The 16,106-nt window shown below is 41.2% G+C and overlaps 1 protein-coding gene across 3 annotated transcripts in view; it reads left to right on the top strand.

The window, feature by feature from the left end:
• The window catches only part of LOC127654988 (ras-related protein Ral-B-like), a 32,106-nt gene extending 18,722 nt beyond the window's left edge, over positions 1 to 13,384 (top strand). The window contains exons 1-5 of one of the 3 annotated variants that reach the window (XM_052142570.1): positions 8,430 to 8,447; positions 8,758 to 8,927; positions 9,382 to 9,590; positions 9,699 to 9,876; positions 11,366 to 13,384. In XM_052142570.1, coding sequence (XP_051998530.1) covers positions 8,814 to 8,927; positions 9,382 to 9,590; positions 9,699 to 9,876; positions 11,366 to 11,488 — 624 coding nt within the window. In that variant the 5' untranslated portion in view covers positions 8,430 to 8,447; positions 8,758 to 8,813 and the 3' untranslated portion in view covers positions 11,489 to 13,384. Of the gene's footprint in view, positions 1 to 8,429; positions 8,448 to 8,757; positions 8,928 to 9,381; positions 9,591 to 9,698; positions 9,877 to 11,365 lie in introns of those variants that run through there. The other 2 variants (XM_052142572.1, XM_052142571.1) reach the window with 2 other exon arrangements.
• The last annotated feature ends 2,722 nt before the right edge of the window (positions 13,385 to 16,106 follow it).

The raw sequence follows: 16,106 nt of genomic DNA, 5'->3' as shown, positions 1-16,106 counted from the left end.
CGCTCTATTCGACGCCTTGCAACATCATTCAGAACGGGCGCGCACGCCCCCGTCAAACGATTTCAAAGAATGCTCGGTCTCATGGTCTCGGCATCAGCTGTACTCCAGCTAGGATTGTTGCACATGCGTCCTCTCCAGCGCTGGCTCAAGAGCCCTGTCCCCACTCACGCGTGGCGCTCGGGCCACTTTTTGATCAGAGCAAATCACGGCTGTATAAAAGCCCTGACGCCCTGGAAAGCCATCAACTGGTATCAAACTGGCATGAGTTTGGGCGTGAATATGCAGAGAAAAATGATCACGACAGATGCCTCCAAAATAGGATGGGGGGGCCCTTTACGAGGGCAGGCCTGTCTCCGGCTTTTGGTCAAACCCAGAAAAGCGCCTACACATAAACTGTATGGAAATGAAAGCGGTCGCTTTGGCTCTCAGAGCCCTGCTTCCGTACCTGAAAAACGAACACGTCCTGGTCCGAACGGACAACATGACGGTAGTTTCGTATATAAATCGCCAGGGTGGACTCAGGTCGAGCTCCCTGCACTCTATGGCCAGGGAGCTCATCCTATGGTCGCAGCACCACCTGCGCTCGCTAAGAGCAGCGCATGTGCCAGGCGCCCTGAACCGGGGCGGACATGATATCCAGAGACAAAGTTCTCCCAGGGGAATGGTCTCTCCACCCCCTGACGGCCCAGTGGTTATGGCAAACCTTTGGCGAGGCAGGGGTCGACCTCTTCGCCTCCAGGGAAAATGCGCACTGCCCCCTTTTCTTTTCAAAAAGCACGGACGCGCTTGCCCAGGTCTGGCCGAGCCGTCCCTTGTATGCTTTTCCCCCGATCGCGATGCTACCTCAGGTCATCAGTCGGATCAGGGAAGTGAAATGTGCAGTGCTCCTGGTAGCCCCACTCTGGAAAAACCAGACGTGGTTTCCAGAACTGATACAGATGATGCAATCTGCCCCATGGCCGATTACGTTGAGGCTAGACCTCCTCAGGCAGGCCAACGTGATGATTTTTCATCCCCGCCCCGATCTGTGGGCCCTCCGTGCATGGCCCTTCAACGGGTTCCCGAGAACCTCCCCAGTGGAGTTTTGAGAACCATCACTGAGGCGCGAGCGCCCTCTACGAGGCGCTTATATGCCCAAAAGTGGAAAGTGTTCAGCGACTGGTGTGATACCAAGCTTGAACCCCAAATCGTGCGAGATACCAAGTGTACTCGCCTTTTTGCAGGAGCTGCTGGAGGCGGGCCGCACACCCTCCATGCTCAGTCTGTGTGGCTGCCATAGCGGCGTCACACAATCCTGATAAAGGACATTCATTAGGGAAAAACGATCTAATCATTCGTTTCCTAAGAGGCGCTAGGAGGATGAACCCCCCTCCCCCCCCCGGTGCCGATCTGGGACCTGGCCACGGTCCTGGATGCACTCAAGGGTGCCCCGTTCGAACCTCTCCGAACCGTGCACCTTAAACAGCTCTCGCTCAAAACCGTGCTCTTGCTGGCACTCGCTTCAGTCAAGAGAGTGGGCGACCTGCACGCGCTGTCATCAAGCGCTGCTTGCCTGGAATTTGGACCTAACGACTGCAGAGTTGTCCTTAGGCCAAAGCACGGGTATATTCCTAAAGTGCTCTCTACACCCTTCAGAGTACAGGTGATATCTCTGGCAGCGCTATCGTCCCCAGCAGACGAAAGTGACGCTAATTTACTCTGCCCCGTCAGGGCGCTCAGAGTATATTTGGAACGTTCTGCCCTGTTCAGACAGACGGAACAATTATTCGTATGCTTTGGCGGCCGCACTAAAGGTCTTGCAGTTTCAAAGCGAAGAATATCGCGCTGGATAGTGGATGCTATAGCGCTGGCTTATGAAGCCAAGGGCCTTCAATGCCCCTTAGGCGTCAGAGCTCACTCTACGAGGAGCATAGCCTCCTCGTGGGTGTGGTCGAGTGGGATACCCATTGAAGATATTTGTGCGGCGGCAGGCTGGGCCTCGCCTTCGACATTTATCAGGTTTTATAACCTACAGGTCCGCTCATTACATTCCAACATTCTATCAGCCTGACTATAGAATGGAATAGAGTATGTATATGCTGGGCATTGTCTCCTCCCTTATAAGGTCCGTCTCTGACCGACTTAGAGGATTTTTTATGCGTACCAGTACATAGAAAACTCAGTACATAAGATATGTGCTTGTGTTTGTACAATGAGCTCGCCTTGGGGCAAAGGCTCTGTGTTATCCCATTATATAGCTCGCCGTTGGCCGGCTCGTGGAATAATCACTTTGCTTTAAGGCTCAGGCATCTGCCTCTGGCTTTATAGAGCGAAGTCAGCACGCACGGCGTTTTGCAGGGTGTTCCCATAGCGTAAACTACTTACGCAATAGGAGAGACCTCTCGATAGGGAACGACTCGGTTACTAACGTAACCTCGGTTCCCTGAGAGGAGGGAACGAGTATTGCATAAGCTGCTGTGCTTGTGCTGTGCTTGTGACTAGGGGTCGCTCTTGCGGAGCACGGCCATCTCTGATTTTGAGAAAAGGCCAATGAGAATTGGCGTGTGGACTTTGCATGCCACTCCCCCGGACATACGGGTATAAAAGGAGTGACGCTGCAAATACACATCAGATATCTTTTTCGGAGCCGAGAGAGCAGTCATAGAGCTGAACTCCTCTGCTGTTCCAGTCATCTCTGCAAGCTGTTGGCTTTACGGCGCTTTCCAGCGGTCCTCCCCCTCGCATACTACGTTGTGCTGAGCATACACCCCTGGGCTTCAGCAGCTGATAAGAGTTACGGAGTGAATAACTTCGTTTATATATACATTTATACTCGTATATATATATATATATATATATATATATATATATATATATATATATATATATTAAAAAACATTAAAAGAGTGGCACAAACGGTGAAGCGTCTTTTTCAAGATGTCTTTCCGTTTCTGTGTGTTTCCTGGTTGCGGTCGTTCTTTCTCCCCGTCTGATGGCCACGATCGTTGCCTCTTGTGACTGGGTGCTACCCACGCAGAGTCAGCGTTCGTGGATGGTTCATGCTCTCACTGCGAGAGCATGCCCATGGCTACGCTGCGGTTGCGCCTTGCACCCGTAAGAGCGCGGGGCACCCCAGCCGCTCCCCGACTCCGTCCTTCTACCTACGGGTATGAGGCGGTGTCGGCTAGCGCTGGGGGCGATATGGGGACCTCAGTGGGAGCCTCTCTGCCGGGTACAACCCCACGGACCTCCCACTCCCCGCCACGCTCGTATGCTCCAACCGAGCGCTGGGGCGTGGTTGCCGGCTCGCTTCATAGCGGACCCGCGATCACGTTCGGAGCGCCTGACGACGATGAGATTTCGATCGCGGCATCGGAGAGCGGGTTTGTCATGTCTGACGCTGAAGACTCGGCTGAGCTCCCACACTCGGAGACTTCGCCCGGCAGTTTACAACGGTAAGGAGGCAGACGGAGGCTATACAGCATATCCTGCCCAGGCGGAGCTACAGGCCCCGCACCCCGTCTGCTCATTGCCCAGCACGTCCCCCTGCGGTACCAACACCAGCTCCGCCACAGCCCGCCCCTCGGGGCCGGCCCCGGCGTGGAGCTACCCGCAGGACGGCGACGCCCCCCGCCTCACCGCCAAGAACCCTAAGAAGGCTTCAAAGCGCCCCTGAGATGGGCAGCCCTGGGACTCAGGGAACTGCACTCGGAGCTGGTAAGCAGACCACTCGGGTAACTCCTGAGTACCCGTACTGAGGTAAGTGCTCCACATGTGCTGGTTGCCCCCTTCGGCAACCCCGTGTGACGTATATCCCGCAAAATGGTTTCCCTACCGGCAAACCACGTCTTCCTTGGACAGAGTGTCCTCAGCCCCGGGTCGCCGTGTTTGTAGTAACCCCTCCCCACCTTTGGGTAGGGTCTACCACGGCACCGTTCCACACGATGTGCTTCCACTGCTGGCTGGTAAGACCGTGTGTGTATTCCACCTAACCCCCCCCCCCTCGGGGCCGGGTGTGGTCTCCGCGGTGTCCTCCTCTTTGGAGGGACACCCCCCAGCTTGGACCATTTATAATTGGCCCCCAGCCGAACGATTGCGTTCCTTTTACAGGGGAGAAAAATAGAGAGAAGGCCCCGGCTGGGCCAGCCAGTCCTTAAATTTCTGAGCAGTTAGCTGTTCCCCCTAGGTGCAGGGGACCGCTTCATGCCTGCCAGTGTGTTGGGGGTAGTTATGGGACGGCTTGCTGCGCTGGCTACGAGGCACACAGAGGTTTGCCCGTCTCGCACCGCTTGTCTGCGTAACTCGGTTCAGCTCTGTGGCGTTTTCCATGGGACCCCTAGTGTCAACTCAGCGACACAACGTCGACTGAGTGACAGACGGGGAACGTCTCGGTTACTGACGTAACCTCCGCTCCCTGATGGAGGGAATGAGACGTTGTGTTCCCGCTAGCCACAATACTGAACCATCCGCTGAAAGCGCCGGGTCTTTGGCTCGGCTCCTCAATGCGATACCTGATGTGTATTTGCAGCGTCACTCCTTTTATACCCGTATGTCCGGGGGAGTGGTATGCAAATTCCACACGCCAATTCTCATTGGCCTTTTCTCAAAATCAGAGATGGCCGTGCTCCGCAAGAGCGACCCCTAGTGTCAACTCAGCAACACAACGTCTCGTTCCCTCCATCAGGGAACGGAGGTTACGTCAGTAACCGAGACGTTTTCATGAGGTCTCTGAATTACTGAATTATCTGTTGAAATGAGATACCTGCATATTTACAAATGGTATATAATAGAAGTTTTATTGATATTTGCCTTTTATCTTTAGAAAAGAAAGTAAAATTGACAGGGAACTGCTGAGGAGAGGCTGATGGAATACATGCTTTAGAGGTAAATAAATGATGGCTGCTGGATCTGGTGAAGTTGTGTGAGGTTGGTTTATTACATCTGTTTAAACGAGATATGCGCATATTTGCTGATGGTATATGATATTAGTTTTATTGATATTTACCTTTTTTATCAGAGAGGGAGGATAAAACAGGCAAGCACTTTAACGTTATGAGCTCAAACACGTCTGCCGCAGCTCTGATATGCAATCTGAATATTGACAGATTTATCGTCCTCTGCGACATATCAGTCGACCACTATAGTTCATATGACAGCATGTAGTTTAAAATACAAATTTAGTTGTGACCTAGTTTTGTTGTAATAAATGAATAATCTGAAAATTAATTCTAAATGGACTATCTGGCAAATAAATATATTTAATAAATAATAAAACAATACAATTCTTTACATGCTTACAGTATTTTTGATTTGTCTCTCATATCTGTAAAATCCACTTGTAAAAAAAATGTTGTCATCTATCATCCACCTTGGCTGGTGGGCTACAAAGTAAATTTCGGACCCTGAGTGTAACTCGTAACAATTTTTTTAATTGGTAAGAAGCATCATGATGGTAAAAGTCCTGTAACAGTTAGATTATAAGGCATATCCTCTGAATCATTCATCACATGAAGTGCGCTTAACGCTGGCCCTGTTCCAGTGAATGTCACCTGCTCCGCTATGCTCTGCCCTCTCCTTTGTCCTTGCTCAAGCTCCTGACGTGTGCCGTGATTGTCCCCAGTGGTCCTGCAATCAGTGAGAGTGAGACTGAAAAGGTCAGCATGCCACTCCACTCAAGCAGAGGGCATCACCCTCTCTCATGCATGAAATCAGTGACCCTCTGTAAAACTGGCACCCATTATACAGCTGCGTTGGAAAGCAGGATTAATTGATGCAAAATCAACATAGATCTCTTTATTGGTCTCTCCACGCTGTTTTCCATTAGCTGTGCAGAGACGCATTGGGTAACACAGCTGAAGAACATCACTCCTAGTTGCACAGCAGCTCCACAGGCTTTCATCAAAGCAGCTTGGTGACATGAGTGTAGCAGAATGTGGACTACATTCAGGGAATTAATAAATTAAACCAGCCCGAGGAGGAGCAGGCAGGTCGTCATCAATATTTCAGATGCCGGTCTCTATCCGGCCATACTTATGAATTTGTAGGTCATATCTGCCATCGTTTTAGCTTGCTCCTCCCCTGTTAAACCCCATTAAATTGGCAGTTTCTGTAATGGAGATTACATGGATATTTGGATATATTCCACTGGATTGCACTGCCTTGCTATTGGTTTTTTGGCACCTTTGTTTGAGCATCCCGACCAGCCAAACACAACAACATTAGCTCACCCAATGATGTGAATTTGGGATGGGACTATCTGTTTGGCTAAAAATTACAGAGAGGGTGGGAGAGTTATGGAAACTGTTTTTTTGTTTTGGTTTTTTTATTCAGCTTTAAGACACTGACCATGATTTTTGTTTGTTTGTTTAATTTTTTCCTTTCTTTTTATTACATCTGCAGATGGCTTTTTGAATCATAACAAAGATGTAGAAATAAGCTGTTTGAAATCCTGAGGTAATGAAGTATAATCCTGAATCAGCTGTGGTTGAATCATAATATTTTTTAAAAAATCTCTGTACTGGGAATGTATAAATTCAACCATTTATTAGTGGTTGGTTGCTAAGGAAGCATCAGTATTACTATTGCTCATTAGGATTTTGAACAAACCTCTAAACCTACAGTAAGTATTCAACATCGGCATGTAACCATTCCTTTTACGTAACCGTTGGTGCTATGGACATGAGTGATACTTCAAATCATTTGACTTGGTTAGGATAGGTGTGCCTTTTCTAGGATATCTGCCTTAAGATTTTCCCTGGCGATTTAAACAGTCAAAATAACACAGACTTGCGTTGAAAGAGTAGTCCATCCTTTAGCAAAGCACAGGTGCCATTCTTTACCACAATAGTAACCCCCCAAACAGACTCTCTTTTTAATTACCAATATAACATTAACAAATATCTTCAAAATAACACTTGGCTTCAATACTTGTTCTCGCTTTTCAGTTCTATGCAAAGCATGCTGGGAAATGGAAATCCCCTGCCCAGATTTGTCAATGCTACATTATCACCAAAAAAACTTAAGTATTCATGTAGTCCCAACTCAAAGACAAATGGATTAAGTAAACTTCAGTTTTACAAATGTGAATTGATAGAACACAATAAAATCAAGCTGTGACAAAATGTTCTAAAATTGTGTTGCTTTAGTTCATTTTAATGAAGGAAACTGAACATGCAGCAAAAATACTTTTTTCAGTGCAGACCTTGTCCCCATTTCTATAAAATACTTGGAGAACAAATTTTCGTGCATCATAATTTACATTTTTCATAATCCCATGACTATAACCATGCTGTGCTTCTTTATATTGCTGTGCTTCTTTATATTAACGTCTGTCAGCTTATGTAGTTAATTTCACTAGATCACATTTTCACTAAACCTTTTTATTGTTTCTCTGTCCCCTCTCGTTCTGTCTTTCTTTATTCACTGTTTTTGTTCGTCTGCTTGCATTGTTTATTTTATTAAGCTGATCTGTCCTTTTTTTTTTTACTTTTAGACCCAGAAAAAATATTGAATGACTTTAAACTTCTGTTCGTCATAGACAAAGTGCGCGCACGCACACAATTTCATAATTGACCCAGGTTCTTTCTTTGGTGATGGGTTTAAGTTATTTTGTTAAGAACTTGATCTTTTCCATAGCGTTGTTGATATTTTCTTGGAATTGCCCTTTTGTAACTGTACCATGGAACAGTGATGACATTAGATGGGAATTCCAATAATACTGAATGATTGCCGTGTTTAAATTACATGGGATTTACATTGAACTACAATGGTCTAGTATTAAGGGAATATATGGTAATTGTTTGTTTTTCCCCCCGTTATTGTGCATTTATATGGATGTGAAAGTGGTGTATGTGCTGAAACCTTTGTCTAAGACTAATTTCTCTGTGGAGACTAGTAAAGGATGAATTGAAATGGAGAAAAAAGGTTTCATGAAAAATGTCCTACTCCCTGAAAGATATCACTGAATAATTGGCATGAGATATCTCACAAGTCTCTGTGGCTGCTCTAGACTTTGTAAACGGCAAACAAAATGTGTCTGCGGTCTCTGACGCTTTCTGCATGTCAATAATTCTCATTGTGTTGTCTTTGCAGATAATTATTGAGGCTTAATGCCATATTCTGATTTATAATTTGTCAGTTTTTGAGGGCGCTGTTTCGCAACTGTTCTGTTTGACAACCGTGGGAACGTGCTTTGTGTCACATTCAAAGGTGTATCTGTGCAGTGTTTTGAAAAGAGGGGGTGTGGCTACAACGGCTTAGTCTCGTGGAAGTTAGAATGGATGGAATCGCTTGCAACACCTTTAAGTAAGGAACACTTTATATGGATACTATTGTAGGTGAAAGCATAAAGTTGAAGGATTTGTCAGGAGCAAATTTCACACTTGGCAAAAAAAATCACTTACAGGGGTTACTTTCCATCAAAAAGGTCCAAATGTTAAAGGCATAGTTCACCCAAAAATGAAAATTCTGTAAGTATTACTCACCCTCATGTTGATCTAAACCTGTATGACTATCTATCTTCAGTGGTAAACAAAAGGAAATGTTAGGCAGAATGTTAGCCTCATTTACAATTCACTTTTATTGTATGGAAATATGGTGCAGTGAAAGTGAATGCTGACTGAGGTTGTCAGCCTTTTGTGTTTCCATAATTAAATATATTATAATTTGAATGTTTAGTTAACCATGGTCCATATGAAAGTTCAAATGCACATCTGTGTTTGGTTAAACTGAACCATAAATTCACAGTATCTCTCTCTGTCTCTGTCTGTCTGTCTGTAGGTGGTGCCAGCTTGTGTGTGGGCATCTTGTGGAGAACGCGAGGAAGGCATTCAGATATGGCAGCCAATAAGAGTAAGGGTCAGAGCTCTCTGGCTCTGCACAAGGTCATTATGGTGGGCAGTGGAGGTGTAGGAAAGTCCGCCCTCACACTTCAGTTTATGTATGATGAGGTAAGACTACAGACCATACACTTTACCAAATCTATACAAATACGAACTGTAAAAAATCCTTTGCAAGGACACAATAGAAAAAGGGATGTTCTTCAGTACATGAGTGAATGCTCTGTATAGAACAAATTGAGATTGGTTTTGTACACAAATATAAATGGCTACAAACTTGTGACTACTCGTCTGTATAAGATTATTTCTGAACAAAGAAAGTTTACTGCTTTTGTTAATGGTCTAGCGGTTAGTGCACTTGGACACTGAGCCATGACGAGTGCATCATTTCCTGTTCTTCTTCTTATCATTTCCTGTCTTCTATCTAGTATCCTGTCAATAAAAGTGTTAAAAATAAAATAAAAATCATAAAAAAAAACTTTTCAAGCTAATCGTGTTCATGGTAGTACTGTTTATTGTGCCAGTTTATTCACTGGTGACATTAAATCTGTTCTCTGGTCCTCAGTTTGTTGAAGATTATGAGCCCACAAAGGCTGACAGCTACAGGAAAAAAGTGGTGTTGGATGGAGAAGAGGTGCAGATTGACATTTTGGACACAGCCGGACAGGAAGACTATGCAGCGATCCGAGACAATTATTTCCGTAGCGGAGAGGGTTTCCTGTTGGTGTTCTCAATAACAGAGCAGGAGTCTTTCACGGCCACTGCAGAGTTCAGGTCAGCAATATTATGCTTTCCTGGCTTCTTCCATTGTGACCTGATATAGTCAGAAAATTGGATCGGCCAACATTATATGTAGAACTGTCATGGTTTGTCTGTTAACAGGGAGCAGATCCTGCGGGTTAAAGTAGAGGAAGATAAGATTCCACTGCTGGTGGTTGGAAATAAGTCAGACCTTGAGGATCGGAGGCAGGTTTCAGTGGACGAGGCCAGGGGAAAATCAGAGGAGTGGGGCGTGCAGTATGTAGAAACTTCTGCCAAGACACGTGCCAATGTGGACAAGGTAGAGTGTGTGTGTGTCTTTCTTATAGTTTTGTTTAGTTGTAGTTTTATACCTGTTTTCCTTTCCTCTTCTCAGTATTAATTACCTTTTTATCTTTTAAAAATGATAGTTTCAGTATTACTTTTCTTGGCATATAATCAAGTAGGTCCAGTCAATAGTGCAGAATGATAAATGCAGAGGACATAGTATTAGGGCTGGTTGATTATGTAAGAAATCTTTACACCATTTATTTTTTTAAATAAATATTTCTAACATTTATATATCTGATTACATCTTTCTATCACCTAACCCTACACAGTATATTATAAATGGACCTAATGGTTAACTAAATGTAGCGGCATCAAATTTGGAATGATCTCAAAGGGATTGTTCACCCAAAAAAAAAAAAATTCTCTCATCATTTGCTTACCCACATGCCATGCAATCTTCTGCTGAACTGAGTTCAGAAAAAATATCTCTGCTCTGTATTTCCATATAATCCAAGTGAATGGTGGCCAGAACTTTGAAGGTCCAAAAAGCACATAAAGACAGCCTGAAAGTAATCAATATGACTCCAGTGGTTCAATCCATGTCTTTTAAAATGATATGATGGGTGTGGGTACGAAACAGATCAATATTTAAATACCTTCAACATAAATATTGCCATAAGTGTCACTTCCACATTCTTCCTCTTTAGGTTCTGGAGATTCACATTCTCCGTTCATATCGCCACCTAGTGGCCAGGGAGTACAATTTATAGTACAAAAAAAAGCACTTAATTATTGATCTTTCTCACGCACACCTATTAGATCGCTTTTGAAGTTCTAGATTTTACCACTGGATTATGGATTACTTTTATGGCGCCTTTTATACACTTTTTGGACCTTCAAAGTTCTGGCCACCATTCGCGTTCATGTATGGGACCTACAGAGATATTCTTCTAAAAAAAAAATCTTTGTTTGTGTTCTGCAGAGGAAAGAAAGTCATGTACATATGGGATTGAATGAGAGCAAGTAATTGATTAGAGAATTTAAATTTTTGGGTGAACTAAGTGTAATGCTGTTTCTGATGGAAGTATGGCAGCAAAACAGTGCCACAATGAGCTCATGTAAAAAACTAAAATGTTCTCTTTTTAGCCTAATTATCTGTAAATGTTTGTTCATATTGTATGTCACATTTATAGCTAGTTTATTTTCTCTTGCAAACTGGCATTTTATTGTATTTTTCATAATGATGAATAATGAACCCTTGGTTTTTCTAAATCCATTTTTTATCTAATAAGGGATGTTTGAGCTAAACGGATGCCAGAAAATCAAGATGAATAAAGTGTTTCTCTTTAGTTGTTCTTAGTTGTTGTTAATATTGCAGGTAACATTTTAGATTTTGTTCTTTTGCAAACTTGCATTTTATTTGTTAATGGAAATATTTTTCCCTTGCTAGTTTTGTTTTGTATCATATTTGTATATCCTTGCTCATACTGAGGAATAACGAACTCTTTGTTTTTCCAAAGGTGTTTTTTGATCTAATGAGGGAAGTTCGGGCTAAAAAGATGTCAGAAAATAAGGACAAAAATGGGAAGGGAAAGAACAAGAAAAATAAGAAGAGCTTCAAAGAGCGATGCTGTTTACTTTAAACTACTCATGGACTTTTACACACCATATCAGCTTGCAGATATGTGGGAAACTCCAAGCATTTTTTCCCCTTTAAATTAAAACTTGATTAGTAGGGTATTGTACTGGCCAAGGTAAGCCTTTATCACGATTGCAATCTTTCATTCCCTAGCTCATTCAAATAAGACTAAAGATAAAAAGTTATTTGTTCTTTTTTTTAATGGACAATGACCACTAGTTTAAGAAGACTGTGGCACTTTATAATGGAGGTGGCCATCATGTGCCCAGCACTAACTTTATTGCTCCATAACTGTGTAAATCATCTTTAGTCAACAAAGTTACCTTTTTTTTATTGCACACACATTCTTGTTCATTTTAATCTTAGACTTTTATTTCAGTGTTAGGAATTAACACCTGTTGACACCATTATGGCATAGAGAGCAAGTAATCTTTCTTAGATTATAATGTTCCATATTTTAGTACTGTGGTGTTCATCTTTGAAATTGTGTTGAAAAGCACACGTGAATGAGGACTGAGTGCTGTAGCACAGACTAATAGGGCCACCTGGTGGTTCAAATGTACAGTCTTCATGCCTGCAAGTTACTAAATGCTGTGAAACTGATTTGCCTTCATGCTTTTCTTGTATTTAAAAAAACAAAACAAATCTTAGAACTTTTGTAGTTACATTTCCACCATTGACTTATAAGAAGAATGTGTAATGTGTGAAAATGTGCCAACAAAGAAAACAATTCTCTCAGCATTCTCAGACTGAAAGTTATTTTGTTTAGTGCTCTTTAACTGTTGAGGTGCAAAAGTTTCACCATTACTTTCCAACTGCTCTTTTATATAAACATCACCTGACCTAGACTGTAAATTGTAATGTTGTTTTTCCACTGGCTTTTAGATGATAAACTTTGACGTTTGTTGCCAAATAAATATTATCCCTCCTTTGTATCACTTGGACTTCACTGGTAGGACTCAAAGAATTACACAGATTAAACAAAAAAATGCCTTAATTTTCCATGTTGTAAAGGGCCGTGCAATTAAAAATCAGAATACCAGAATAATCAGAATAACATTTAAATTGCTTTGTGGTATTGTGTGATTTATAAACTGCAGGCAGTGATTCAAAGAGATGGCTCATCCAATAAATGAACATTCTGTCATTTGCTCACCCTTACTTTGTCCCAAACCATGACATTCAATCTTCTGTGAATCACAAAGATGCTAGAATAATAGCCTCAGTCACCATTCTTAAATTTTTTATATTCTTTCATATAATCAAAGTGGTTGGTGACTGAGGCGATCAAACATCTCCTTTTGTGTTCCTAAGAAAAAGAGAAAAAAAAAAAAAGTAATATGTTTTTGGAACAACATTAGGGCAAGAAAATCATGACAGAATAGATTTTTTAAGGGTGAACTTTCCCTTTAAATAAATAACTGAACTGCCAAGCATTGCCCCATGTTCATTAAGTGAATTATGCACCATTGCTCATGCTATTGTTTAAATTCTAGTAATTGTAGTAGTAGCACAAGTACACTAGTTGATTATTCAAATGTAATGTGATCCAACAGATTACTTTCTCGATAGTGGACAAAAGACTTTGTCCACTTTCAATTACAGTTACAATGTGAATGCAACAAGAATTGGGTCCATTTTTCATGCAGTTAACTTTTGGGTCAACTGAAAGTGAGAGTTTGTCTCTTGAATTTTCTTTTGAAAATGTTATGAATTGCATGTTTGTAGTTTTCGCACTCCCTGTTGAACATGAGAGCTGCTTTAAATGTGATTTTATGCCTTTTTCATTTTAGTCTTTATCTAAGTAGCAGTAATGGGATATTAGTTTGATATTTTTTTTACATTTATAAACATAGTATATATCACAATATTTGCAATCATTTTTTTAACCAAATCATGCAGTCCTTTTACAATAAAGACAGTGGGAAGATTGATTAAACAGGTGTTACTCGTAACAGTTTTATCAGGTTTAAATACATCAGGTTAATAGTAATAATATCGAAATACTCACTGCAGTCCTGCCATTGTAATTTTTGTTTAAACCTGCTTTGTCAGTAGTACAGTATTACTCATGCACACAGAAAAATAACTTGAAAATGACAAAATAAAATTTAGTTTTTATGCATTTGATACTTATAATTACAGAGAAATTAACAGTTTAGTACTTGTTTACTGGCTTCTGCTAAATTTGAATTTGGAATAGAATTCAGCTTAGTGAATCATGATTATAAAGTAAGGTAATTATCATGTTGGTACTGTATGTTTTCAGCTTTTGAGCCTGAACATGCTGCTCTACTGGAAAGGCAGAACATGAAGAAAGACACCTCTGTCAAACAATAATGGTGCTGATAAAACCTGCATTGTACCACTGGATGGCAGTCATGACATTTCCACACAAGCAAATTCATATGTGCTTCTTGCTGCAAAATGCAACAGTTTCTTAGTACATTTATTTGTTTTTCACATGAACTGTTTTCTAGTGTGCATGTCAGTCATTGCATGTACATGTTATTTAACACTGGCCAATAAGTGTTTAATGGTGACTACAATTTGATATGTTCTAGCCTAAGAAAAATAATTGTGCCATTATCAATAAGGCAGCAATTTGAGTTATTTTACATAGAAAACATGTTTTGGAATTCTGCTACCTGTGTGAAATTTTAATGTTGGATGTTCATTCAGTTACTTGGCATAATGCTCAGACTCGAAGAAACTTTAAAATGACATCTCACATTTGTGTACAGAAATAATATTAAGTACAATAATGGTGCATAAAAAGTGTCACTACTAGTGTGTCACTGTTGCTTTCAATAACTTTGAATGAGAGACCATATTAAACACTTGCCTATACTGCGGCCACACAGCTCTTTTCTCCGAGAAATGGCAAATGGAATACATAAGAACAGGAAAGTGAACAGGAAATACTGAAAGAGTTGGTATTAATATTACACATCATTAAATAATCACTCATCAGTAATATAATAAATGATCAACATTCAACCATTACGCAAACTATGAAATTGAGCATTCCCAATAGAAGAGCATAGTCTATTCGGTCGAAAATATTCAACTCAAAATTAAGATACTTTCTAACCTTAAACAGATAAACACAACTCATAGCAGGTGAGCAGACATGCCTTTTATCTTTCCCCCTTTTAGGTTTTTGATAGATTTTTGTGTTGCCTTGTTTATCTGTAAAGTGGGTCTTATTTAAAAACAAAACAAAAGAGCAATTCAAAGATAGCCTACTGTGTTTTCTGAAAAGTCAAGTCATTTTTATTTGTATAGCACCTTTTACAACACACGTTTCTTTTTAAAGCAGCTTTACAGAAGAACAGGCATTAACAGAAAATAAAACTTTATTGTCCATAATGTCTATGAGTCATCATTGTGTAGTAGAAAAAATAATAATTGTATTTATAACCCCAGTGAGCAAGCCGAAGGCGACTGTGGCAAGGAACACAAAACCAACAAGATGTTGGTTAATGGGAGAAAAATAACCTTGGGAGAAACCAGACTCACTTGTAATATAATGCCAATATTACACATGCATAGTAAAAGTTATAGTTTAAAATTATTAAACTAAGTAAGTGTTAAGCGACAGTGTTTAAATAAAGATTTTGTATGAACTGTAAGATTAATGACTAATGTCTTTGAAGTCCATCCTTTATTAACTGCAGACGCTCACATAGATGCAATTGTCCTTGTTAGTTGGCTGATAAAGGTTTTGTTGGCAATTAAATGGTAGTCTATGTATTCCATTTCAAGAGTTTAGTCCATCAATAGACCGAGGTGATGCAAGCAGTGATCAGTTTTGGTTTGCAGTTCAACCTGGCCAGTAATTTTAGTGATGTCTATACTAAGTCCAAGGTTCAGACAATGGCATATGAAGTATCCCATGTCTTATGGTTGGAGTTGGCATCAGTTCATCCTCTAAAGTCCATCATAATAGACTGAAGTGTTTGGCTGGCACCGGCTGCTATTAGTCATCATCACACAGTGATATGTAGCAGTGGAGTCCAACACGAAGTAGGAATGGAGCTGGATCCAATAAAATAATATTAGCATAGATGCAGTTCAATTTATTTCAGAGTTGTAGATCCTGATCACTGTTTCTGGTTCTGGTAGACCTAACTAAAGCAGCCTAATTGTGAGTTGAAGGATAAATGGTGTAAGCCTGGCTAAATATGATTATTTAGTCTAGAATTAAAATGAGTGAGTGTGTCTGCATCTCGAACAGTGTTAGGGAGACTATTCCATAGTTTAGGAGCCAAATATGTAAAGGATCTACCTCGATTTTGCTATTCTAGGAACTATTAACAGGCCAGAATTGTGTGATCGTAATGAACGTGATGCAATATAGAATAGTAGAAGGTCACTTAAGTACTGTGGAGTTTGAACATTCAGAATTTGTACATATTTAAAGTTTTTAAAATTAATAAGAAATTTAACAGGTAGCCAATGTAATGATGACAAAATGGTGCTAATATGATCATATTTCTTGGTTCTTTTTGAACCAATTGAAGTTTATTTATTGATCTTGCTGGACATCCTCCCAGTAATCCATTACAATAATCTAATCTTTAGGTCATGAACAGATTAATTAGTTTTTCGGCATCAAC

This window comes from Xyrauchen texanus, chromosome 14 (assembly GCF_025860055.1).
Source record: "Xyrauchen texanus isolate HMW12.3.18 chromosome 14, RBS_HiC_50CHRs, whole genome shotgun sequence".
Classification (NCBI taxonomy): Eukaryota; Metazoa; Chordata; class Actinopteri; order Cypriniformes; family Catostomidae; genus Xyrauchen; species Xyrauchen texanus.
Note: the sequence above shows the minus strand (reverse complement) of the source record. Positions and strands in the feature narration are given on the sequence as shown.